At 42.0% G+C, this 25,833-nt stretch overlaps 1 protein-coding gene and 1 non-coding gene across 2 annotated transcripts in view; one reads left to right on the forward strand and one right to left on the reverse strand.

Moving 5' to 3' along the window:
- Nucleotides 1–738: 738 nt before the first annotated feature.
- On the reverse strand, nucleotides 739–820 carry TRNAS-UGA (transfer RNA serine (anticodon UGA)). Its single transcript has one exon. It is a non-coding gene; the product is annotated as a tRNA-Ser (tRNA).
- A 7,863-nt stretch (nucleotides 821–8,683) lies between these two features.
- CTNNA3 (catenin alpha 3) overlaps nucleotides 8,684–25,833 on the forward strand; it is a 419,849-nt gene continuing 402,699 nt past the window's right edge. The window contains exons 1-3 of the mRNA XM_063406388.1: nucleotides 8,684–9,897; nucleotides 18,088–18,194; nucleotides 23,651–23,843. Of these exons, the coding sequence (XP_063262458.1) occupies nucleotides 18,093–18,194; nucleotides 23,651–23,843 (295 nt within the window). The 5' untranslated portion in view covers nucleotides 8,684–9,897; nucleotides 18,088–18,092. The remainder of the gene's footprint in view (nucleotides 9,898–18,087; nucleotides 18,195–23,650; nucleotides 23,844–25,833) is intronic.

Raw genomic sequence — 25,833 nt, forward strand, 5'->3', positions numbered from 1 at the left:
AGCTGGACACTGCCTGTCCTGTCTGCAGGGCCTGCAAGGTGAGCTGTGGACAGAGCAGCAAACCCCAGGTGCCTTCTGTCTCTGCTTGTAGACGCAATGCCAGAAACCTGCCCTGGCACCCGCTGCAGCTTTGGTCCCACTGCTCTTTCTGCCAGGGCTAGGGCAGGAGCAGGCAGGCACGGCCTGATGAGCTGCAGTAGGATAAATATCACAGGGCAACAAAGACGATGGAGGGACTGGATTGTCTCTTGTGAGGAAAGGCTGAGGAAGCGGGGTCTGTCCAATGTCACAAAGAGATGGCTGAGGGCACCTCTTTAATGAGTATAAATATCCAAAGGGGGTGTCAAGAGGGTGGAACCAGGCTCTGCCGGTGGTGCCCAGCAATGGGACAAGAGGCAGTGGCCAGACACTGCTGCACAGGAACCTCCACCTGAACATGAGGAGCTGCTCCCCTGTGCAGTGCCCGAGCACCGGAACGGCTCCGCAGGGAGGCTGTGGAGGGGTGGGTACTGCAGAGCCGGCCGGATGGGGCAGTGCCGTGTGCTCCGGGATCAGGCACCCCGCACAAGGGGACAACCCGCCGTGTCCCGCCCAGCCTGCCCCGCCGTGCGCCAGCCCCGACAACCGCTCCGCTTGTGCAGCGGTCTTCAGGCGAGAGAGGCCGCGGGGAGTAAAACTTCCACACCGGGAGCAGGAGAGGGACGGCAAAGAACAAAAAAAACGCAAGCCCGTCCGGGCCGCAGCGAGCAGGGTTCGAACCTGCGCGGGGAGACCCCATTGGATTTCAAGTCCAACGCCTTAACCACTCGGCCATCGCTGCTGATGCTGCTCATTCTCCCCGGCTGCAGCCTTATAGGGCGTTCCGCCCGCCGCCGGCCCCGCCCCGAGCCCGCTCAGCCAATGGGTGTCCCCAGCTTCGGCCCCGCCCCCGCAGCAATGGCGGCCGCGGCTCCGCAGGAGAAATAATCCGAGCTCCGGTTTGGGAGATTGTCAGCCTGAAACAAACACAGAGACACCCGAAACACCCGAAACACCCGAGTCTGACAGGGAGGAGGCAGCCAGGAACTGCTACGGCACACAGCAGCCATTAGGTGTTGCATTAGCTTTCAGTGGAGTGGCATGAACATTTTTCCTGGTTTTACTATTTCTTTCAATTCTTACAAAATGTTTCTATCAGAGGACCTTCATATGTAATTTAATTCCCTGTAGATAATTTATTTTTATGCTAGCAACAGTTAATTGTGCCAGCAGTAGTACAATGGAAGTTAAATTTCGCATGACTTTCTAACTGTGTTGCAATGGGTAAAAATAACAATTTTACCTGATTTTTCATTCCTGTAGTCAGAGCTTTTGTTCTATTATTTTACGGAGCTGGAGTGATATTGGTGACTGTGCTTCCCATCCTCCTTGTTTTTGCTTTTTTTTTGTACGAGTTATTGATCAAGAAGCATTCTTAATAACTGTTTTACCTTGCCTCAGCACCGAAGATATTGCTGGATTAGTGTTGGGTTTGATGTAGGCTTACGAGAATCAGCAGTTCGGACAGTCTGTGCGCCCTGCCCGGGGGCTGTAGAGGCCCGCAGGCGTTGCAGAGCCGCGGGTGTTCGCTGCTCTCGGCGCTGTAGCCGGGGCTGTGGAGGCCGGCGGGGCGGGCGGGCCGAGGGATCTGCCCGGGGCGCTCCGCAGCCCGTCCTGCGGACACAGTGCCGTGAGGAGCCCCGGCCCCGGGGCGCTCCGCAGCCCGTCCTGCGGACACAGTGCCGTGAGCAGCCCCGGCCCGGGGGCGCTCCGCAGCCCGTTCTGCGGACACAGTGCCGTGAGCAGCCCCGACCCCGGGGCGCTCCGCGGCCCGTCCTGCGGACACAGTTCTGTGTGGAGCCCCGGCCCCGGGACCCGTCGGACCTGCCCGCCTGGGTACCCCGCACGGCTGGCATCTCCCCGGAGCAGCCCCTCCGCTGGCACCGCGCGGGGCTGGCATCTGCAGCCCGGGGGAGCGCTCCAGCCCGGCTTTGTCCATCGGACCTTGCCCGAAGGTGAAAGCTGAGAGCCCAACCATTCCAGTCCCAGCCGTTCCAGCTTGTGCCAGGCTGCAGTGAGCACATAGGAACCACACACGCAACATCCTGAGCGCTGAAGCCTGGAAACAGACTCAGTGCCCCTTCTGTCTCACAATTTGCAGTGTCTGATTTCAATGGTCTGAATTTATTTCCTAGCAGAACGAGGGAAAAGACATACTTGGTTTTTATGGGTTTGTTTTTGTTTTTGTTTTTTTGTTTGTTTTGTTTAAACAACCACTGCTTTGTGTCCCCGTACAGCACTCGAGGTGAAATGTGCAATTCCAGTAAAACACAGGTGCCGAGGCGGCTGAGAGCGGTTCAGGCACACGGTGAGTGGTGTTTATCCAGCTCCGCCGGCCGGCGGGAAGGGAAGCTCGCTGTGTCCCTGCACCGAGCGCGGCTGCAGCGGTGCTGGGGGGACCTCCAGTGTTCCCAGCGCAAGCTGCAGGCGCGGAGCCGGGAGCGCGCAGGGACAGCGCCTTTCAGCTCTGCGGTGCCCATCCCTGCCCGGGAGCAGCGGCTGAAGGGCGGAGGGACTCATGCAGAGGGCCACCGGAATAAGCGTAGTTTGAAAATGAGTTTATCTCCCAAAGGAATCTCAGAAGTTTCACTTCTTAATCACTTAAAAGTAACAAGATCTTGACATTGGAACAGGTAACAGATAAAAAGTCTGGATTAGGGCTGTTATATAAAATAATGGTGCTAGGATAGAATTGCCTCTATTTTTAAATGATTTTAATTTCTTCAAGTAAAGAGGACAGATACTGAAAAATATTCAACAGCACATGGACAGATTAATCAACCAGTATAAAAAATGCACGAGTGATTTCTTTAGAAATACAGGGACTGAGCCCCAAGCACTTCAATCCTTCAGGTTCTTGTCTTTGACCTTAAGTGCAATGTCAACTTTGTAATGCTTGTTCCACCCCTTCTCTACCATCTGCTCGGTGGCCTTTTATTTAATTAATCTCTATCAGCTTTACAAATTCAATAGTTTGATAATTTCTTCCTATTAGAAATCTATGATGCCTGCAACAGAAAAAATAGATTCTCCCTAAGCTAACAAGTATTTACAGCAATGCCGGCAGAACAGCAACTTTGTGCTTATGTGTAACTTTGAATATTCAAGAGTAAATTTTACATCTGCCTTGAAGAATGTGAGCGAAGTAATGACTCCAACATAAATTGTTTTACAACAGATAATGCTTGCACCACAAGACTGCAGAATTTTGTTTTCTCCCTGAAGAAACTAATAACAATAGGAAAATTAATACTGCACACTGAAGAATATTTCTCCTGTATTCCTTCTGCTCTGTTAGCATTGTAGATCACTTAACAAAGCTGAAACCATACAGACAACAAAAATAAGAATTTACCGTGGAAAATTCTATATGGCTAAAATTTCACATCCTGTGAATGCCTAAAAATGGATCTGGGGACAAGTTTCAGGTAGAGAATAAAAAGTGGCTTCGTTCCTTTACTTAGGACATGTGAAACCTTTCCGTGTTTGTTTTGATGACAAAATTTGTTGTGATATGATGGCTGCTGGGCAGCTTCCATGGAATTGGTTGCTATCCCATGGTATTTTTTATAAAGGTTATCTAGAAGAACAATGAAAAATTTCTGCTAATTAGGTAAACCAAAGTGTTCTGCTGCTGGTCCTTTCTGCTCAGATTTGAGGCAAGGCTCAGATTTGAGAAAGTGCTGATGCTTCTGGCTGGCGTGTTCAGTAAAGGCAAAGTGAGCTGCAGCTTCCTCTGCATGTCTGGCTCTGCTTGCAGATGCTTAATCACCTTACTTACAGCAACATTTTAAATGAAGGCAGCATGACATCTGTCACTGCAAGTGTGTGAATAAACATGGACAGTTTGCTAACCCTGCTTATGCAGCTAAATATTAATTAAGGTGTCAAAACATCCATGCGTATGCAAAAAGAGGCGTACAGTTTTATCCTAAAGCTTTCATTTTACTACGGAAAATGTGGCTCTTAAAGTTGACAGACTGTGGAATCTGCTTTTGCTTCTAATCCTCTCTTATGTTCAGTAACAGATTGTTTTTGGAAAAATGCTATTAGTTCTACTTAAATTTTAATGAAATTACAGGCTCAGTGTTACAAGATTATCAAATTATATCACTGAACGTTGTTGTAGGTGTCAATGCTGCCAGATGTTTTGTCGCATTCTTATTTTTAACAAATAATCTTAGCAAATTTGGGCATGTGTGTGCAACTTTTTGGAACCTTTTTCCTTAATACATCTTTACCAGATTTACTGGGTTTTAAACAAAAAGCATGTTCCTATTTGCAACTGGTTTATCCATACATTTCCTACATTTTTATGAAAACAGGTAACTGGATATGCTTTCAAAATCTGACTGTTCTGAATATCATAGGAAAATGCCACTCTGGGGCAACAACACCCTCATGGTAGGTTTATTAATGAGACTTGGCTTTCATGATGCCTCTGCAGCACCATAAAGAGTAACATTCTTCCCACCTGTGTGGAAGTGAAATAGGTTTCTGGCTCCCATTCTGTATGGCTTCACTTCTGTCCCCATTTTGAGCACAGATGTTGGTATGGAGACACTGATCTACTCACCTTTGTATGCTTCAAATCTTAAAACACATGACTTTTTGCTTATTTTTTGTTTAATCATTATTTTCCAGTTGGTTGGAGGTTTTTTCCCCCATAAAAACAACATCTGCAGTCTGTTTTAAATAGTTGTGATTAAACCCTGTTATTTTGCTGAGTTTTACAGGCTCTGTTTTACATTTTCACCACAGTGAGGGATTATGATAGTGGGTGGTACCAGCAGGTGCACCTTGTGTTGGTACCTCCAGCTTAGCAGGAGCTTTAGAAACAAAATCAGATAGTGGTCAGTTATGAAAAACCCCTTCATCAGAAAATCTTCCTCTCGGTTAGTGCTTGGCTTAACCATGTTTGTGCCTAAAATTTAAACCTGTTTGTAGTATTGGCTGCTTCCAGCTATCCTGGGTAAATGAGCACTTTAATTCCTATTATGTCTCAGAGACAGATCACAGCAATAAACCTTCCCAATTCTTCAAAATCAAATACTTTGTACATTTTGAATTGCAAGACCTTGAATGAAGGAAAGCTAAAACTCAGTAACAAATGGAATAAAACCAACTTTAATTATGCTTTAGAGGCAATTTACTGTGGATCCTTCAGCTCAATGTCCCATTTTTTCAAATCAAGCTACTACAGATAGGTTATTTTACCCTACTAAAGATGTACTAATTACACCCCTCCTGTTAGCCTTGTACTTGTGCAGAAAAATGTGGTGTACAGTATTAGCACCCATGGTTGAAAGTTTGATTTTTATAGGTCTATATTGCTGCATGTGGAGAAATACAGTGATAATGTGCTTTTGCTGAGTTGTCTGAGAACCTTGGGATCTTCACGAAGAATACTTTTTAGTCTTTGTGTATTCTCACCTGACTAGCCTACATTTCCTACGCAAGAAAAATATTCCTGGTGAAAATTCCAAAAGATAGTTTGAAGAAACAAAACTTGAGCAGTGGAGGTCAGGAATTTCAGTCATTGCTATTTGATTTCTGATACTTAACAGTGATGTGATTAATTTTGCAATTTAAACTCTCAAATTTCATACTGCATGGTTTCTCAGTGGGAATGGGAATTAGTGCCTTGTAAGCAGGCTGTTTTTCAAGAGTCATCTCTTTAGATAGTATTATTTATTGTTTGTATAAGATTATGTGTTAGGGATTCAACATCATTCTGACAAGGTTGATTAAATAGTAATGTACAAATATGAATTATATTAACTCAATGCTTCCATTAGAAGTAAATAGGTGCATAAACAACTGAAAATAGAAAGAAATTACTAACTACTGGACTGACAGATAATAGCTGAAGGCAAATGGAGAGTCAGAATACTGGAATGTGCTCTCTCTAAAAAAATATATTTATTTCTGAACTGTTTCAAGTGACACCTAACATCAAAAGTTACTGCAGGACTGTGAAATTCTGTTAAAGAATCTGATTATAAAATTGTCTTTGGCCTAGCTGAATCTAAATAATTTTAGAACATAAGATGACATCTATACTGGTGGGCACAGGGTTGTGTCTGGTCAGACAGTCTGTGTGTGTCCTGCTGCCATTCTGGGGGTACATTTAGCCACTCAGCAGTGAGAAATTTTTAATTTGCCTTCTGTGGGAATGAAGTCCGGGTACAGGAGATGCAGAAACGTGAATCAGCCAGCTTCCTTACCTGGATTATCACTTGCCAAGACTGGGATTTTCTTTTCTTCAGTGCACATACAAACACTATATTTGATTTAAAAATAGCTTTGTTTTCATGGGTTCCTTATAGGATTAAGTTTTCAACGTGTTTGCTAGAAGAGCAATGTCTCGATAAGTCTAGCTCTCATTCACAGCTGTGAAATCCTACCCAGAGTCTTAGAGAAGATGAAAAAGCAGAACCTTGTCTGGTGAATCAAACTGGAGCTGGAATCATAGGAGACTAAACAACCTGAAAAAATAGCGTGTGTCAGAAGGGAGGATACGTGAGCACTGACATAAAATGATTTCAAATCAACCCCAACAAATATGCTTAGTGCACAGGTTCCCTCTGTGAACTAACTACCTACCTGTCACGGGGTGAAGGAAGAGCGGTGGGACCGTGCCCGGGACGTGGGGCAGGAGCAGGAGAAGGGGCAGGGGCAGGGACAGGGCAGGAGAAGGGGCAGGGACAGGAGAAGGGGCAGGGGCAGAAACAGGAGTAGAGGCAGGAACAGGACAAGGGGCAGGGGCAGGAGCAGGAGCAGGAGAAAGGGCAGGGGCAGGGCAGGAGAAGGGGCAGGAACAGAAACAGGAGTAGGGGCAGGAACAGAAACAGGAGTAGGGGCAGGAACAGGAGAAGGGGCAGGGGCAGGGGCAGGAGAAGGGGCAGGAGCAGGAGAAAGAGCAGAGGCAGGGGCAGGGGCAGGGGCAGGAACAGGAGCAGGAGCAGGGGCAGGAACAGGGGCAGCGGCAGGAGCAGGGGCAGGGGCAGGAACAGGAGCAGGAGCAGGGGCAGGAACAGGGGCAGCGGCAGGAGCAGGGGCAGGGCAGGAGCAGGGGCAGGGCAGGAGCAGGAGGTGGCCCCTCAGATCCGAGCCCTCCCGTCGAGTCAGATCCCCTGTAGTTCTCTCGGGCTCCCCGCTCCGTTCGCGCCCTCAGCCTGGGGTCAAACGCTCCCCCCGGGTTCGCGCCCTTTTCCCCTCAGGGCGGCCCCTGGCCCGGGTGTGTTGCCGCGCCCGCCTGGAGGAGCGAGGGAAGAGCGAGCACCTGTGTCCTGTGGGAGAAGGGGCAAAGGGAACTGGAAACACGGAGCTGGGCATGTTGGAAAGCAGGTGCAAGTGTCTTCTGGAGGCTGATGAGGCAGACGGCCCCTTGAAAGAAAAAAAAAAAACCAAAAAAAACAACCCCCCCAAAACTGGGGAAGATTTCGGGCCAAAAAAGCATATGAATGTCCCCCCTTACTGAGGAGAGAATGCGGCTCAGAGAGGTGTTTCTGGATATTGTGGTGTATCCTGGACCTGGTTGCCTTATGCTCAGAGCTTTGAGCATTTCGGACTGACTTCTGTGGCATGAATGGTATGAGCATGCAAGTAGGCAAAATATATTTTATACAGAGGTTTGGGGAGGTCTCTTTCAGGATAGTGGCTTCTGCTTTGTCCATCTTGCCGGGCAAATGAATACAGTTGCCCGTGCTGCCCCATTTTTGGCATATTAGTACAAACACTCCTCTCAGCCTTGCTGGCAGCTGCCTCAGCAATATTTGAAAATGCTTTCAGGGTCTTTTGTAAGAAGGCACTTATTCTTATTGGTCTGGGATGGCAAGAACCTTGTCCAAACCCTGCCAATTCTGACTGCTGCCCTGAAGTTACCACAGCTTTTGAAGTAATCCCTCTTAATAAGCAGCAGGAATTGAAAACAGTTCCCTCTCTGGTTGTGAGAGGTGTCTGAATGTAGGTGTCTAGCACCATTTTACACACTTTTGGCCTTTTGAAGCATCCCCACATCCAGCCCTGGCAGATGTGGTTGAAGTCTGTGGGAAACCTGGGGTGTCCAAGAAGCTTTTCTGATAGATCCTGCAGTATCTAAAATGGTTCTAGGTGCTTGCCTTTAGAACCTGAGTCCCATTCCTCATTTAATAACTCAAAATGATGGGTCAAAAAACTTCAAATAAAATGAACATTTTTTCATACCTCTCATTTTTGATTCTATCAAAATAAAGAGGGTTGCTGTTCACCTCTAGAGTAATTTGCTTCATAAATAAGATACTGAGGCAGTTACAAAGATATAATGATTTAAAAAGTGTAATAGGGATCATTTACATGAATACACTTGTCTATATTGACCTTTGCAGTGAAGTGAATTGCATTTTTGTTCCTAACCTTTAAATAACATTCATGAGGTAAATGAGAGAACTTAAGAAATGCTGAGAAATACTAACTGCAGGTGGTGAGATTTATTCTTGAATTGCATGATATAGTTCTAATACAGTACTCAGAAAATTAAATCTTACTCCAGCAGCTCTCTTATCTGTTGTTGTTCATGTCTTCTAAATTCATGAGTTGCAGGTGAGAAAAGAATGATTTTTTTCATGGTTTAAGCTTCAAATATGAACTTGAGAAGACTGTATTATGAATAAAATTGTAAACTTAATGTGGCAATACCAAGTACATTTCCCCGTAATGAATTATTATATAATCTAGGAAAGTCTGCTTAGTTTATCTGAATAATATTTGATGCTTTTGCATCCATAATCCTTTTTGCTGCATTCCTTCTATGCATCTCTAAGTGCAGAAGACATTTTTGAAATCAGCTGGCCATTGCATGGCAGAGCTTAAATGTGATTGATTTTTTTTCCTTCGGTTCCTTGCAACCGTTTCAGTACTGTCTCCTATGTATGTCCAAGTCATCTTTTTTTTTTTTTTTTTTTTTTTCCCTCCTTCTCTCTTCTGTGGAGTCACAATATGTGCTCCTTCTTTAGGTAGCGTCAGGTTACTCAACCTTGAGGCTGTCTGTGCCCTTTTTACCTCCAAATCAACTAAAAATAGCCAAACTGCTCTGGTTGAAATTTTCCAAAATGAAAATTCAGCCTGACACGTGGACCTAGTACAAATTTTCAGACTGAATAATTCAAGACCTCCAGTGTCTAGCAAAATAGATGCAAATATTAAAATACTGAGCAGCTGCTACCTTTGGGGTTTTAAGGAGGGTTTTCTTGATCTATGTGTATTGTAAACTGCACTTCAGGATACTCTTAATTTGCTATGTTAGCAGATTAGCAAAACTTCACTCATATCCACTTTTTAAATGGCTGCCTTGGTGGAAAATCTTACAAATGGGGGATTATAATCTGGAAGTGTGTTTTGAGGGTTTTGTGAAGGTGAATGAAGGAGATGTACATTGCACCTGTATTTGATTGTGGATTTACAGTAATGGCCTTTGCTTTCCTTCTTTCCCTTTCCCTTCCCATGTTCAGCCTAAACCTCCTGGATTTTTGAGGGGGCTTTGCCACTGCCTTCCCCGGTGTGTGATTAAGGTTGTAGAAGCCCTGTGTCAAAGCCGGTTCCCAAGGCCAGGAGTGAGTTGGGTGTCTCCGGGTGGTGTTTCCAGAGCGGGCTGTCGGGCAGTCAGGCGCTGCCATTTCGGGAGGAGCTCCAGCGGAGTGCGGCCCTCCCATTTTGTGTCTTAGGAGCTGGCAGCGCCCATTTGCAGCCCCGCCGTCGGTGCCCGTGGGGTCCAGCTGCGCCGAGGTCTGCACAGAGCTGCTTCTAGGAGCTCCTTTCCTTGCAGTCTTGATTCCAAAGGTACGATTGAGGAAGAATGTAGGCAATGTTCCTCTTCGTGGAAGGGCATGAAGCTATAAATGGAACTATAGCTGCCTAATAAAATAATCACTACAAAAGTTTAAAAAAGTTAGAAGGCTGGATTTCTTAGCCAGCTTTCTAAAAAATAAACTTTTTAACAGGATTAAAAAATCCTGAATATTAAAAGAAATTCCGAATATTCTAAATATTTTAATGGTCATGGTCTTACCACTTCAAGCCAGTGGCTGAAGTTGTGCAGAGTGTTTGCATATTTTCCAAATACTAGAAGCCATTTTGCAATGTTGGAAAAGGAAGAATAAAATGTTGTATGGATGCTATTTAAAAAAGTTTCACTTGCCTCCTGGTATTTTGCTAGATGTTGCACCTAATTGAAGGAAGGTTTGTGTAAGTGTATGTTTATCACACTTCAGTGTGAAAATAATGACTTACTGCGCAATTTTATACCGTTTTTTAAAAAATTCAAAGTCTAAAAAAGCACTTATTATAATAGAGGGTTAAAGGAGGGCTGTTATATTCAGTGTGACATTGTGCATATTTCAAAACCCTTACGTGCACACTTTTCTGTTAGGTAAAATTGAAGACAGGAGCTGTGTTCAGACCTAGTGGAGCTCCAGAGAGATCCAACAGCAAAGAATTAGGCCTCGTCGTGACAGGCATTTAAGAAGAAAGCATCATGAATTCTTACTGTTTCTCCTAGTTTAAATCCGTTGATCAATATTGGGAAGTTAATTTACCTTGGAAGGAAGTTTGGTTGTTTTTTTCCTTTATGGCTCCTCTGCAGCCAGATGGTTTTGAGTTGAACTGTGGGCAGAGGTCAGAAGGGGCTGGAATGTCCTTGGGCTTTATTTCTGAAGCTGTTTCACCTGAAGTGCTCTATCAGCTTTGTAGAGGTTTTCTGCTGAGCCCTGGTATGATTTGAAACTGGTTGAAAGAGATGATAAAGGAAATAGGGTTCTGTGCAGCAGTTGGAACCCACCCCATGGAAAGAGTTAATCTGCATGTTGAGGTCTGTCCATGTTTGCAGGCCTGGCATGGAGGGATTGTGGCTTTGCATAAATGCTGTTTTCTGTCCCTTTTCATTAGACTCTGCGTTTGTAGGTACTAGGGAGCTGCTTGCAGGCATCCGAAGTGAGGAGGTTTGTAAGAAAAATTTCACTCTTATTTTTATGCGTATCTCAGAGTCAATATGTGTTATATATATATATATATATATAAAGTATCCATCACGTTTCCTACCATTCATTTTGGGGTTATTTTGGGCATGTCTGTAAGCAGTGGGGGAAAATAATACAATTCTAGAATACTAAAACACTACTTTGGTCACTGGGCAAAATAAAAAATGCAAACCTTTTTATCAGTTAGAAAATGATTACATAAAATGGTACGTGATGGTGAAGTATCCTGGGGTAGGAAACAACCAAATCTGCTGGCAAAATCAGTAGCAGCTGTACAAAGAGAAGAAATCCTGTTTTTTTACCTCTTTGCAGTTGAGACACATTTTTTAAGCAAAACAGCAGAGTGTAATGTTGTAACAGATAACTGACAGCAAATAGCAATAAGGGGAAATGGGGAATTGTATTTAAAATAAACAAAAGTTGAAACCTTTTAGTAGTACCTCATGGAATTTCTATTGTCTATTATTTTAATGAGTTGAACAATATCCTATTTTTAGTGGAAGGTCCACTTGAACTTTATTTGAACAGGGTATCTGGCTCTGAACACAGATAGGAACACTTTAAATGTGATAACAAAAGGGAGGGCTTGGAGCCAGACCTCCTTAACCTATCGTTAGGAGCTCAGATAGCCATCCATGCAAGAGCTGTGTGCCACTTAAATAGACAGGAGTCCTTGTTCTGGGCTCAAACTGCAGGCAGTGAAAATAGCTCTGAGACTCATGTGGAAGGATTTAAGAATTTAAAATAGGTCCAAAAATATTATTGATTTTTTTAATGAAATGCTGCCATCTGATGTCACACCAGCTTCTTTTGTGTGGTTTGTTTTGAGTAAATGCTTTTTCAGTTCCTTAAATATTAGAACTCTAGTTTTCAGACCAAAACCACCAGTACCTGTAAAAATGTGCATGGAAGAAATGTTACAAACATTAGATAATGAAAGTATTTCTAGCCTTAGCAGTATTATTTAATTCTTCTGTCACCAACAGTGGTGCATATCCAGTGGAACTTCACTGATGAGTGAAATTATTTAGTTTACTGGTAGGGAGTTACTGTCAGGTTCCCAAGTTTCCATGTATACTTCACTGGGAATGTTTTTCTTGCAGTGGCTGTAGGCTCAGGGCAGTAACACACTTTTGGATCGCTGTTGGTTGAGAAGCAGTGCAGAGTGCCAGTCCAGAGCCAAAGGCTGTGGAGCTGCTCAGGCTGCAGGATTCACACTTGTGCTGGAACATCTCCTGGAATTTGCTGGTGTCGCAGCTGGCTGAAGTGCATGCATTCACCAGAGAAAGGATTCTGAGAGGATGTTTAAGGGAGAGGAGTTCTGACCTTCCTGGGAATAAGCAGTACTGGTATCAGGGTAACCTTAACATAGGAGTGTGGAAGAGAGATTCTATAGATTTACAGTGTAAATTGTTTCTGAACATGTTTTACTCTCCTCAGCCTGCTTTTAGGCCTCAATGAAAGAAAGTGTGGGTAAGGTGCTTCAGTGTTACTATGGTTTTATTCCAGTACTCTGCCACTGGCGTTCTCTCTGATCTTGAGTAAATAATTTCTCCTCTGTGATTCCGTTTCCTTATGTGGTACAGGAACACAACCTCTGCTTGAAACAGTGCTTTGATAGAAAGCACTGTAGGAAAAGTAAACGTGATTACTAAACAAGGAGAAGAGAGCTTGTTCTAAATGTTATAAACCTGAGAAAAATCTTAAATGTTTATCTCAGTAGATATAAGAAAGTTTTCATGAGATAAGATCATTGAGGTGTGATGCTTTATCCCACCTCAAAAGTTGTTTGTTTTGTTTTTTTTATAAACCTTAATTAAATCTTTTAATGCCCCTAGGTCAATCATGAATCATTGCTTGCCATGGGGATTCTCCAATGTCCATAAAGAACTAGGCTTAGGCTGTGTTCTTTTCCTTGGTAGATTGATTGTAAGGTATGATGTATCACATTATATTCATTTATGCTGAGAACTGTGTTGAAGAACTTGGTGGAAATCTTATGTTCTTGTGAATTTTAAGTGCTCCTCAGATGTGGACTGAAAAAGTGCTCTAGGGAGAAAGTAAACATAGAATTGAAAGGAAATGTAAAAAGAGCTGCTGTGGATATTTTGTTTTAATTTTTTGGGGCTAAGATTAAAAAAATCTTCCAGTTTCGTCATTGCCAGCCGACACATAAATGCAAAGCCTGTTTGAATACAGTAGCAATAAATGTTTTTAATGAATCTTGCCACCCTCTCTTGCTCTCCTTTTTGGTGTCTGTAGACATGTTTCTTGTTGCTAGTGGTAAGAAATGATTGAAGGCTGAGATGGTTAGAGAGTAGCCTGACAGGTTGTCTGGAAATTTAAATAATTTAGCAGGTGCTTTATGTGGTGCTAAATGGGACAGATCCTTCCCAGGTGTTGGAGATACAGCTCCATTGCAGAGTATGGTCTGGCCTATGGAGTACAAGAGATCCTCTCTTTGCAATAGGGTGGGCTTTCTTTGCCCAAACTAGAAGATTTTAGCATCCTGGATAAGTTGCTTCATGTGTCAGCTAGAGGATTAAAGGTAAATGCAGTAAACGTTTTTGTGGCTTCTATAGTCTGATTTGAACTTGCTGTACTGACTGTAGCAAAAAGGCTAGCAAGTTTCATTCCCAGAGTACTGTTGGTAACAATTAATAAAGCTATACAGGAAATACCGAAATTAAAATCAACTAGAAAAAATTTCTGTTATGTATTCTCAGCAATGTTTCATATCTTGGAAATCCTCAGGTGCCCTGTCCATTACCTTATCTTGGTAAAAAATACAAATCCTGACTACTTTGTTTTTACTTTTCTTCATTTTTGAGATGGCAATAGGCCTTTGTATTTTCTGAAATTGCTAGGATAATATATTGTGTGTCATGGTAGAGTACCATACAATAGAAAAAAACAACAGAGAAAACAAATTTGGTGCCAAGTTCCTGGCTGAGAGCTTTATGAATCCCTTTGTGTCCAGTTCAGGAGTCTGAGAGTGAGTCATTGCCTCCAGACTGAAGTTGGCATACAGTCAGAATGCATGGCAGAACACTTGCTGTGCTGAAAATTCCGGGAATAATCACTGGACGTGTAAGTAATTTCATGCTTTGTGTTGTCTAATTGTCAAAACCTTTTCAACTCTAGGCTTTTTTGCCTTGCTTCTGCTCTACTGTGTATCTTTAAGGATCCCATCCCCCTGCCAGGCCTGGAGCAGCCGCTGTGTCCCGTCACTCATCCTGAAATACACTGGGAGCCTGTCAGGCAGTCCCCTGCAGATGCCTCGGCAGCCCAATAGTGACCGAGGCAGTGGCACTGAGGTTCCCAACACAAGGAAATCACATAGACAGTTGCTTTAGTGCTGAATATGGACCATGTGTTTTCTAGGATAGGTGAGTGATACACTGTTGGCTTTCTAACAATCTAGCAGCAAATGGATTCTAAAGTAGAGGTTTTCGAATTTATGCAGAATGTCTTTGGCTCTGCTTTCTGACACTTATTAGTTTATGTCTGTATAAAGTGTACTTAGAGATTCTAAAAAAAAGCTGCAGGTGCTGTGTTCACGTTGCATTGCAGATGGATATAGACTTTGGCTGGTTTTCCAGTGTCTTTTTCTTCTTACACCAAAAGACTCAATAGTTTTGACATCTGATGAGAAGACAAAATTTTCATTGTCTTGAGGTTGGTAGCACTTGGTAGGAGCGTGCAGGTGGTTGCCTTTCTGGCTGTTCTGGGACACAACTGTGTCCTGTAACACATGCTTAACATCCTAAGTGTTGTAAGAACTGCTGGTGTACAGGGCTGAGATTGACTCCTGTAAAGGTTAATCTGAGTGTGAGGTTATACAGCCTTTTACCGAAATATCTTGCAGTTAAGGCCCCTGCTGTAGTTAGGGGAATGTTATATTGGAGTAGACAAATGCATTTAAAAATGGAAGGTGGAATGTTGGTTTTCATTTTTTTCCTGAGGCAAACATCAGATTTGGTCATCTTAATGAATACAATCTGAAGGGACAGAGTTCACTTAGTAAGTGGAAATGCCAGAGAAAATCCCAGATGATCTTTACTGGTTGTGTATTTTTCTTTCTATCTCATCTTATCCTTGCCTTAATTAAAAAAAAAATTAAACAGTCCAATTTAAATACTGATTAGCTGGTATGGTATATAAAGTAAGGAGAGTCTGGTAAGCTAAAAATATGTAGTCAGATTATCAAAATAATTTAAGATCTTGTAGTTTTTGCTGCATTGGCTTGCAAAGCTGTTTATATCTTTCTGCTTTAAGGAACTTTCAGGAAGCATTTGGATTGTACTTAAAAAATATTGCTGGAATCAGCAAGTGAGCCCTTAAGTGAGTTATTTATATTTTAGAATATAATTGAAATTTTCAGAGACAATAGTTTTTGCAATTGACTTTCAGTTGATGATTTGTTATGGGTCTGAGTCAAGGCTAAAAGCTTTTATTGGCTTAACTGGCTTTTGAACTCAGGGCTCAAGCAAAGAATAAAAATGCTGATGTTAGACAGTATGCTAAGGGTAAGAAACAAACAAACAAGCAAAAACCAGACAACAACCCAGAAAAGGCATAGTCACGATGCATGGATTCACATTTTTTCTGACCTGCAAAAATGGGGTTGGATTTGTAATACTTCCCAAGTTTGAGAGTGCTCTGTGGTGGGATTCTGGAGCCCAGTGATCTCTAGTAACAGGAATTGACTTTAATTACAGCTACGTTTATCTGCCAAAATTTAGAAAAGACCTGATTATTGCAGATGACATGTAGCAGAGGAGATTGTGCCATGAGGATGGAGAGCAAGCAGCAAAAAGGTTTAATTTCTCCATTTTGAGTAAAGCAGGTGCTGATACCCTTCTGTCAGGGAATTGCAGGGAAGCCACTGCAGGGTTGAAGCATGAGTGTACCTGAAGGAAAATAACCCGAGTCAGCTCGTGGTTCCTTTAGGTCTCAGTAGAAGCACGAGGTGCCGTCCCCATCCCGTTAACCTGTCCCCTTGTACCTGAGGTACCTGAGGTACGTTTGAACAGAATAAAACTCACAGCGAGTCGATACCGTCTGTTTGCAGTTGTTGTGATGGATTTCAAGAAGTGCCCGTATTTTGGTGAAAATATCCAAGATAGGGGTTGGTAACCAGCACCATCATAAAGAGTTATATTTTTCTAATGTGACTAAAAAGCACACTCACAGAAATATTGGCCAAAGATTTAGAAAACCAGTGAATTGCAGATGGCCAAACAGGACCTATCTATGTGGTTTGGTGCAATTCCAGTGAAGCTGGAGGGCAGCATCTTGTTGAATTGAAAGGCTTTTTGAATCAGGGGTGGGCACCACAAGAGCAGGAGCCTCCTTGCCGGTGTTCGGGGCTGCAGGGGAGGGCACAGCCGGAGGCTGTCAGACAGCAGCGCTGCGGGACTGCGGCTCAGGGGGACAGGCACTGGTGGCATTCAGAGAAACGTATTGGTATTGGACAGAAAGAGAGCCTCAGGCAATCCCAACTTTGGGAGTCTCAAATTTTATGTCCTTGGTGCTTGTTAAAAGTGTATAAATGTTATACGTGTGAAATATGGGCAGATAATTTGCTTTGATATTTCAAGAGTTCTCTTTCCATTTGGATCTGTGCAAGGAAAAGTGGTTTTTTTTTCTGATCTCAGGTTTCTTTTTTCTTTGTCTTTTGGCCCTGAATTAAAACTGAAAAATCAGTTCATTCTGTATGCTGTCACCTGGCTGGATGCAGCTGAACTTGTGGGAACTTAGGTCTGCCACTATAGTATAGTTTGTAATAAAAGAAAAATACCACTTTTGTTACCTTTAGTAGGAATGGCAAAACCCTAAATTGCTTTATAGCTTAATTCTTTAATTATTGCTCATATTGTCTTTGCTTGTAAGTGAAATGTGGCTAACTCTGCAGATCCATTTCTACACCACTTGCTATAGAAACTCTGAACCTACTGTGTTGTATTAAATCAGAGCTAGGTTCATGGGAAGGTGACAATTTATCTCTTCAGCCTGCACAGTGGCAGTACCTTATTACTTTATTATATGGCAGACGTGGTTGTAATAAGTCTTGCTTAAAAAGGACAGATATCCATTATTTGTGTATTTGAAGTCTTTATTGGCTAAAAAGGCTGTGTTTTATGGAAGTTAAGTTACTGCAGAATTTAAAATGTCTTTTATTTTGGGACAATAATCGGTTGCAATCCAGCTAAAGCAGTTATAATTCTTTGTTGACACACACACATTTCAGGCTAATGGCCTGAGCCATGGCCCAGTGAACTTGGTGAAAACTATTAATTCACATCAGTAGATTCTGCATTAAGTTCCTAATGAATGATTTATTCCCTTTAAAGACCTTACTTAGCTTTACTTCCATCTTATTGACTTCAGTAATAGGCTTTCTCAACTTAATCTGTCTTGACACTTAAAAAATATTTGTTATTGCAGGGTATAAAATAACAAAATGCTTCACTTTTTCCCACTGTTAATTTCCAGAGATTTTGAGGCTGCTGTATATGCTTTTTGTTCTTAAAGTGTTATTATAACCCCTGTAATTTGGCACATGGAAGAAGATGCAGATATTGTGCACATAGCATTAATGTTTTTGTTTTTTGATAAATTCAGCAATGGAATTTAATATTTCTGGTTTAAAGCTCATTTTTAGACTAGTAGAGGACTTTTATTCAATGGTATTCTAATTCAATTGCCTTGTATTTTTTTAACATGTGGTCAATGTAGAAATCTGTGAGTGAATATAAGGAGTTCTATGTACTTTAAGTCTATGACTTTACAGTTTATGTAAGCATCAGCATTTTTTTTCACAATTTAGAAATGGGGAATTGGAAAAATAGATTGTATTTCTCGAAATCCTAAATCTGTTATGAAACAAGTTCATATTCACATAAGAAGTCTCTGGTCTCTGACAGAAGGCAGTGAGGCTTGTAGTCATGGTCAGTATTGGCTCATTGCACTTCTCTTGTTTTGTACCCAGGTGAAATGTCAACAAAAGTGCCAAACATTAAACTGAAAATTGATCCTCGGAATCTGCAGATCCAGACGTTTACAGTGGAGAAATTACTGGAACCCCTGATAATTCAGGTATTTTGGAGTTGCAGAAAGTAAGCTGGATAACCATAGAGGGAAGGGAGTAAGGCTGAGGAACTCGGCCTAAGGACATTATTCTGACAGTCACACCCACAGCTCTTCTGCACTTGCACTTCACTGTGGCTCAGGAGCTCTCCAGGGGTCTGCCTTGCACATTTGGTCACTCTTTTGGTCACTTCCAACTTTGCCACCCAGTCTGTCATAGTGAACGCTGCATGTTCTAGCTGGTCTCCTGCACAGTGTTACCTAGGAGATGCTTAAATGTAAAATACACAGCAAATGGATTTCCAATGCATGAAACAAGTAATTCTTTAAAAATAAAGTTGTATTTTCCCCATTTGAAGCTTTGCTTCTTCCCATCTCATCCAATTTGTTTTCTTTTGTTAATTATTCATTGTCATATTTGATTTTTTTTTCTTTGGTCTTTTCCTCCCTTACTCATTTTTCCCTTCTGGAGATTTACTTTCCTCAGAAAGTAACCTTTTATTTTCTATCATGAGTTCATTTCCAGCTACTATTAACTGAGCTGTCTCTCTCATTTTGTCTGCCTTTGTTTATTTATTTTTGCCTGGATGTGATTGACGGTGTAAAAACTCTCCGTTAACAGGTCAGGGGTTTGTGGAAGTAGTCAAGGACATGTGTATGGGTTATAGAATTAGTTTCAAAGTAGTAAGAATAGAGGTCTTGATAGACTGAATTAAAAAACTTCTTGTAGACCAGGAGGTCAGACTGTGCTCAGGCAGCTGCAACACTGCATGTTTTTAGAGGAGGTAAAGGAAAGCAAAGTTTGATTTGTGTTTTGCAGGATCAAAGAAACCTAACAAAACAAAGAAAGCGCAGTTCCAGAATAAAACAAAGAAACCATCTAAGTTTTGGGTTTTTTTTCCTCCCAGCACTTCTCCACCATTGAAAATCTTGAGGCTGTTCAAATTGGAAATGCTTTGGTTCTAAGAGAATATTTTGACTGTCTTTTCCCTCTCTTAAGTTCAATACTTTGCTTGTTTCAGACCTGTGGAAGGAAAAGTTATGTTTTGAGTGGATTCTTTGAAAGAAAATGTTAAAAGTATGAAAATAAGGATTAAAGCTCATACTCAATGTAGGGTGATTGAGAGGCTGGAAAGATAAAAAATGAAAATAAATCTGTGATTAGAAAGAGAATCAGACCAGTCACAGATAAAAATTATGTTCTTGCCAGATTCACTTTAGCAACTGCTGCTTGGAACAGAATTTAACTTTATTTTGAGATTTCTGTTGTAATTTATTTATTTAGCAGTCCTGTAATGCTGTGGCAGGAAAGAAACAATGGAAGTGCTTGAGGTTCTCTGAAGTCTGTCCTAACCAGTTATGTGAAGTGTTAGGGCAGTCATTAGATTACAGCATCAATATAGGAAAAAATCGAGGCAAAACCAGCCTGGGAAGTAACTGGGAAGTATTTGTGGAAATAGCTGCAAATCACTTGCTGAATTGACTCTCTTCCCTGCAATTTGCAATTGGTAGTGGTGATTACTATGAAACTCTGAAAATAGAATAGCAACTGTTTTGTGTAAAACCCTCTGTGAGTTGGCAGCTTCTCCATCCTTGGAATAAGACAATGTGCCTAATTGCCCTGGGGGTTTCTCTCTGTCTGTGGTCTTTATTTTATTCCAGGTGATTTGATATGTTAGTTTTGAAAGGAAGGCTTCTCGGTCTAGTTCTCAATCAATGCATCTGGCATACTAAAAAAGATGGTTGTCAAAGTTAGCATGGCTCAGCTGACAAAATGTGTACAAAAATCGCTGTGTGTTGGAGTCCCTTGGATCACTGATGAAAACCAGGCGGGTTGAAAGGCTTTATTCCCACCTGTCATGCACCCCACAGATGTTTGCTCACAGGGAAAACACACACTGTTGGTTTTAGTTCTAGATATGGTGAGCTGACCTTGAGCTCACTGGGTGGGATAAGTCAGTGTTTATTTGTATGGGCAATACTTTGGATTTGAAACCATGGCCAGGGGTTCTGCTGGTGTCATTAGGTCACTGAGTTATGTCCTGTTTTTCTTAAATGTCTAGGGACTGACACCTACTTACACTGAACTACGTTGTCACAAAAAAGGATGTTTTGTGATTGATGCTTAAAAATACTTTTTATATTAAGATAAAGGTGAACCAAATATTATGATACTCCAGGTGTGAGGACATTGCTTCCTGAACCACTGCAGTATTAAGATGAAGTGCTGCCAGTAACTGAATATAACACTGGAAGAACTGCTTCAGAGTTTCCTAGAAACTTGGTATTTGGCATGACCGTGACCCCACAAGAAACCCCAGTCCTTCAGCCTAATAAGAAATGGCAATAACAGGCAACAGTGGTGTGATTCAGCTTTGTAAATGTGGTGGCACATGGCTGTAGTTGGGAGCAGATAAAGATCGGGGACTAGAGAAACGAGGGTCCAGCCAACATGGTTATATCACACGTTCTCCTCTTTATTCCTTGAGAAGGCGGGTTAAATACAGACAGAATAGTTTACAAGAACAGGTGCATTCTGATAGGCAGTGAGAGTAAAGAAATAGGCAAACAATCTGGAGTTAAGGCAGCTACAGAGTTTCAGTGTAATTACTCTATTCTGTGGATAGATATACCTTAACACAATTCCCAGTGCAAAACAACCTTATCTATTTCTACGTAGGGCAAACGTCCGAGGCCTAGCAGGCCCAGGTCTAAGGCCTAGTCTGAGGCCCAGTTTGGGATAGCTCTACAAGTCATCTTGCTCCTGCTATACGTGGCCTAGAGAATGACTTAAACCCCTTTGTGCTTTTAGCACAACTGTGTTGCTCCTACCAGAGCTGGGCTGGGGGACTTCCCCTGTGCATGGCAACAAGAAGGTGTTCATAATGGGGAAATCCATGAGCAGGGTTAATGGGGATATGTTTTTCTTTTCTCTTATAATGATAGCAGTGACTGTGTGTTCTGCCACTGCAGTACAGGCACTGTTGACAACAGCACGCTCTGGTAGTCTGTGGTTCAGTTCTTCCTGTGCAGGATTGTATAAAGTTGTTACATTCCTCACCACGGTTCTGTGTTAGAGAATTCAGAGTAGTTTTTCTATTTTCCATCATCTCCATGAGCAAAGAGCTATCTAACAAATTTTGACTTATATATGAGATCAGCTGCTGCCTCCAATATTTCCTGACAGTGATGCTGAAGATGCAGGGTCTTACATTCAAGAGTTTTCACACACAGGAATGTTTATTTTTTTAATACTTTTTCATTTCTTTTATTTCCTTTCCTCCTCAACATATCAATGAACATTAGATAGAATGATATTTTACATAAAAAAAAATACAGTGAAAACCTGTGAAGGAGAATACCTTATTTTCTAGTGAAATAGTTATTAAGTACCTAAAATTTTAAAAAATACCTTTTATTTGATAGTTTTTTTGGGCTGGTTCTCCTTTTTGATGGTGTTTTCTAATTGGAAATATCAGCCTGTAATCTCTAACTCATTCTTAAAGATGCGGTCATTGAGAATGCCTTAAATGTTCTAAAACCGACATTAGAGGGTTTGTAAAAATAAAAGATTTTTATTCCTGGTGCATTCTCTACCAGCTGGCTGATTTATGTGCAATAAATAATTCCATTTTCTTCCTTTGAGCAACAGTCAGAAAAATACCCAAGCCTTCTTCAGCAGTCTGAGCCAGAGTTATTTGTGTTGTCTCTCCCTTGTGACATGCCAAAGCAGTTGGTGTCAGGTGGATGGTCCTTTTCCCCCCCAGACTGCACATGAATGGTACAGGGGTCAGGGCTTTATGTTCATAGATGTGTTTATAGAAGTGTTACCCCGAGGCTGTTGGGCAGTTGTGTTCAGAAGTCACAATTCATGAAAAACACTCAAGTGCATTAATTGATGGACAAGATCTGAAGGTGAGCTAAGGCACTGTACTGGCCATGTTCTGGCAGAGAGAACAGGATAAAAAATTAAAAAGCATCAGTGAACTTCATGAAAATAAGGTGTGCTTTAAAATATCTGTATAACACTTAAGAAGAAGTGTTATACAGTGTTTGGGAGTCTTTCCTTAGTGTTACAGCTCAAGCCAATGCCTTAGAGAATAGTCTTTCAGAAACATTCTGTTGGAGTGTGGAGGCTGTATTCAGATGATGAGGAATGTGGAGTGGGCTGGTCTATAAAAACAAGTTCTTTATGAATGTTGAAGTGCATTGCTAAAAATACAATTTGGACTAAGATGCAGTAAATCTCAATTCTGGGCCAATTGATGTGCAATTTTAATGTTGAGAGCACCCTGAAGAATTGGAGGTGCTGAGCTCTGGCCACTGGGATACCCTTTTGGTAAGAAGAGAAGGCATTTTGAAAGGTGTCTGTAGTTTTGGGTGTTTGTTCTGGGGTACCTTGCAAGTCTTATGCTGGAAGCATGGGAAGACCCAGCACTTCTAGGGAGAAGGAACCCGGGGGTGCTGGCTGACAGCAGCTGAACACGAACCAGCGCGTGCCTGGGTGGCTGAGAAGGCCAGAGGGAGCCTGGCTTGGATCACGAGTGGTGTGGGCAGCAGGAGCAGGACAGTGATTGTGCAGTGGTGATGCCACACCCTGAACACACACCCTGTTCACTTTTGGGCCCCTCATGACAAGAAGGACATTGAGGTGCTGCAGCCTGTCTAGAGAAGGGCAGAGGAGCTGGGGAAAGGCCTGGAGCACACGTCTTAGGAGAGGGAGCTGAGGGAGCTCAGCCTGGAGAAAAGGAGGCTCCAGGGGTACCTTCTCACTCTGTACAGCTCCCTGACAGGAGCCTGTGCCCGGGTGGGGTCGGTCTCTTCTCCCAGGTAACACATGCTGGAAGAAGAGGAAATGGCTGCAAGTTGCACCAAGGAAAGTTTAGATTGGATATTAAGAAAAATTCTTTCCCTGAAAGGAGTGTCAGGCATTGGAATGGACTGCCAAGGGCCACTGTGGAGTCACTCTCCTTGGAAGCATTCAAAATGCACACGCATGTGGTGATTTTAGGGACATGGTTTAGTGGTGCACTTGGCAGTGTTAGCTTGACAGCTGGACTTGCTATTTGGAGGTATTTTCCTACCTTAATGGTTCCATGATTCTTGCCTTGCTGAAACTTCCTCAGATAGCACTGAGGTATATTTTTATTTTATTATGAGCAGGTTTTAAAACAAGCAGTGTCAGGAGTTGGCATCAGGGTTAATAGAACAATGACATTTCTGTTGACTTTGATCCTACAGAGGGAAGAACACAGAGATGATACATATTGAGTAAAATTGTGTCAGATTGAATTCACTACTTTTGCCCATTCTTGATGTTTGTGCTGATCTTCCCTGTCTGTCTCTAAAGCAGAGGGAATCTCTTTACTTATTCCTAATTGTATTTTTTTTTAGTTTTAAGAACTGTATAAATTCACTTGTAGAACTTAAGCCACTATTGTCTCTTTTGTTTCTTTTAAATGTAGGTTACCACATTAGTGAACTGTCCACAGAATCCTTCCAGTAAGAAAAAGGGCCGTTCCAAAAGAGCTCGTGTCTTGCTTGCTTCTGTGGAAGAAGCCACTTGGAATCTGTTGGACAAGGGAGAAAAAATTGCTAAGGAAGCAGTTGTGTTTCAAGAGGAACTTCATGCAGCTCTTGCTGATGTGCGGAAAGAGAGTAAGTACATAGCAAACAATTCAGGCACCACGAGGGATTGGTTTAACCGTGCCTGGTGTCAAAGTGAAGCTGGGATATCTCTGAGAAATGTTGTGATGTGCAAATGTCTGAATTTGGAGTTGTCTAATTGTAGATTCTGGGATACCACCTATAGGGAGGTAAAGTGTGCAAGCTGGGCCCCATTGGGAACAAATACATATATCAGTTTTGCTGTTTGGAATGTGTTTTTTTTTCTTTTCATGAGGACAGGATGTCTCTTGATCATGTTAGTGGCTGTTAAGCATGACTAAAAGTTAATGTATATTTTAACTTCTGGAATAGACCTGTTTACCTGAATCCCAGATTAAGGCCTCTTAGTTAAAATTTTAAAACATAAAATCTTCCCTTTTAGATTAGAAATGATTTAATTTGGGAAGGTATAATAGTCCAGGGTGAAGGTATGTTTTGAGAGTAGGAGGAAGATGGATCCTTTAACCTACCAAGAGAATTATATCCTCCTGATAGAACAGCTCTTTTCAGGTGTCATATTCTGTGCACTCCTGACTTAATCTCTCAGTTTTGAACCTGATTCCCAGAACTGGGTAGTTTTTGTGACCTGCAGAGAATGTTGTAGCCATTCTCTTTCAAGCTCTTTCTTGTTTTCTGGAGTTTTACTTTTCCCCATGGAAACTGGGAATATTTGGGTGAGCACGAAGGCCATGAGCCACATGAGCAACATCCTAAAAGTGTTCCAGCCAAACACTTAATCACAAGTTAAAGTTCATGTATGTTTTAATTATATCATCTTGCCCTTACTACAGATGGAACCTTATCAGTTTTTTCTTGACATTTAAATTTATTTTATTTTATTTGAGTGTCTTGCACATGCAGCTGGGCTGGTTTCTGACTCTCTGCTGTTGTTCAGGGCAGTGATTACTTGCTTTTGGCTTCCTCTGAACCCAGAGATGGCTGTGGTTTAGAGTTTGATCTATGCATGTGGTGTCTGAGATACCTTAAGGTCCTTTGTGATTAAAAGCATTATGACCAGCAAGTATCACTGTTATCTGTCACACTGAGCAGCTGAGGTTCTCGCAAAATCATTCATTTTGGAGTACTCTTAAAATGTTAGCCCATCCATTACAGACTGATAACACAAGGTAAGAATAAAATATATAGCTTTACATTGATTTTTATACATAGAGAAATTGAAAAAGTGAAATATTTTTATATTACTTATTGATTCTCAGCCAAGACCAGAGGTAACTACAAAAATAAATAATACATAAAGTAGATTATATATACCTCATACATTTTAAAAGGGAGTTAAGTCCATGTTATCAGCTATCATTATTCAATGATGAAGTGAGTGGTTGCCCCATCTCCCTTCAAGGATTTGCCAAACTGCACAGAGCTTTAAGAAACTGCTGAAACAATTGTAAAAAGGTAGCAGTTTCTTAATTTTGCAGATACTTTTACCTTTGAAGCTGTGTGCTTTGTTTAATTTGTGGTATGCCACATCTATGTAACTTTATTGCCTGTTATTCAGGCCACATTCTGCTGCTGTTAAATGTCTCTTGTTATTTACTTGAAGCTCTTTGAAGGGATGTGGCTCAGCAGCCATGGTTGCATGCAGTCACCTGCCATGCATGTCATAGCATGCAGTATTTAATTTTCTGTGGTGACTGGCAGGTACTTCTGTTAATACAATCTTAAATTAATTAGGAAGCTTTGCGCATGGCTACAGTTTGTATTTCCTAGATAATGGAATTTTGAAGAAATGCTTTAGATAATTTCACTCACACCAACCAAACTCAGATTTGCCCACTGAGATCTGGAAAGAATAAACACTATCTCACCTCCTCCTGTGTTTTACCTTGTGTCACATGCTGAACTTGCTCAGTTGGGGATGCAACAGGAGCATTAAACACTCACTCCTTTTGAATGTTAATTACCAGTGTGAAAATGCTCCTTTGTTACCTTTGTTACTTTTGGAGCTCATTCATTTGGTACT

The sequence above is a fragment of the Prinia subflava genome, chromosome 9, assembly GCF_021018805.1.
Source record: "Prinia subflava isolate CZ2003 ecotype Zambia chromosome 9, Cam_Psub_1.2, whole genome shotgun sequence".
Lineage (NCBI taxonomy): Eukaryota > Metazoa > Chordata > Aves > Passeriformes > Cisticolidae > Prinia > Prinia subflava.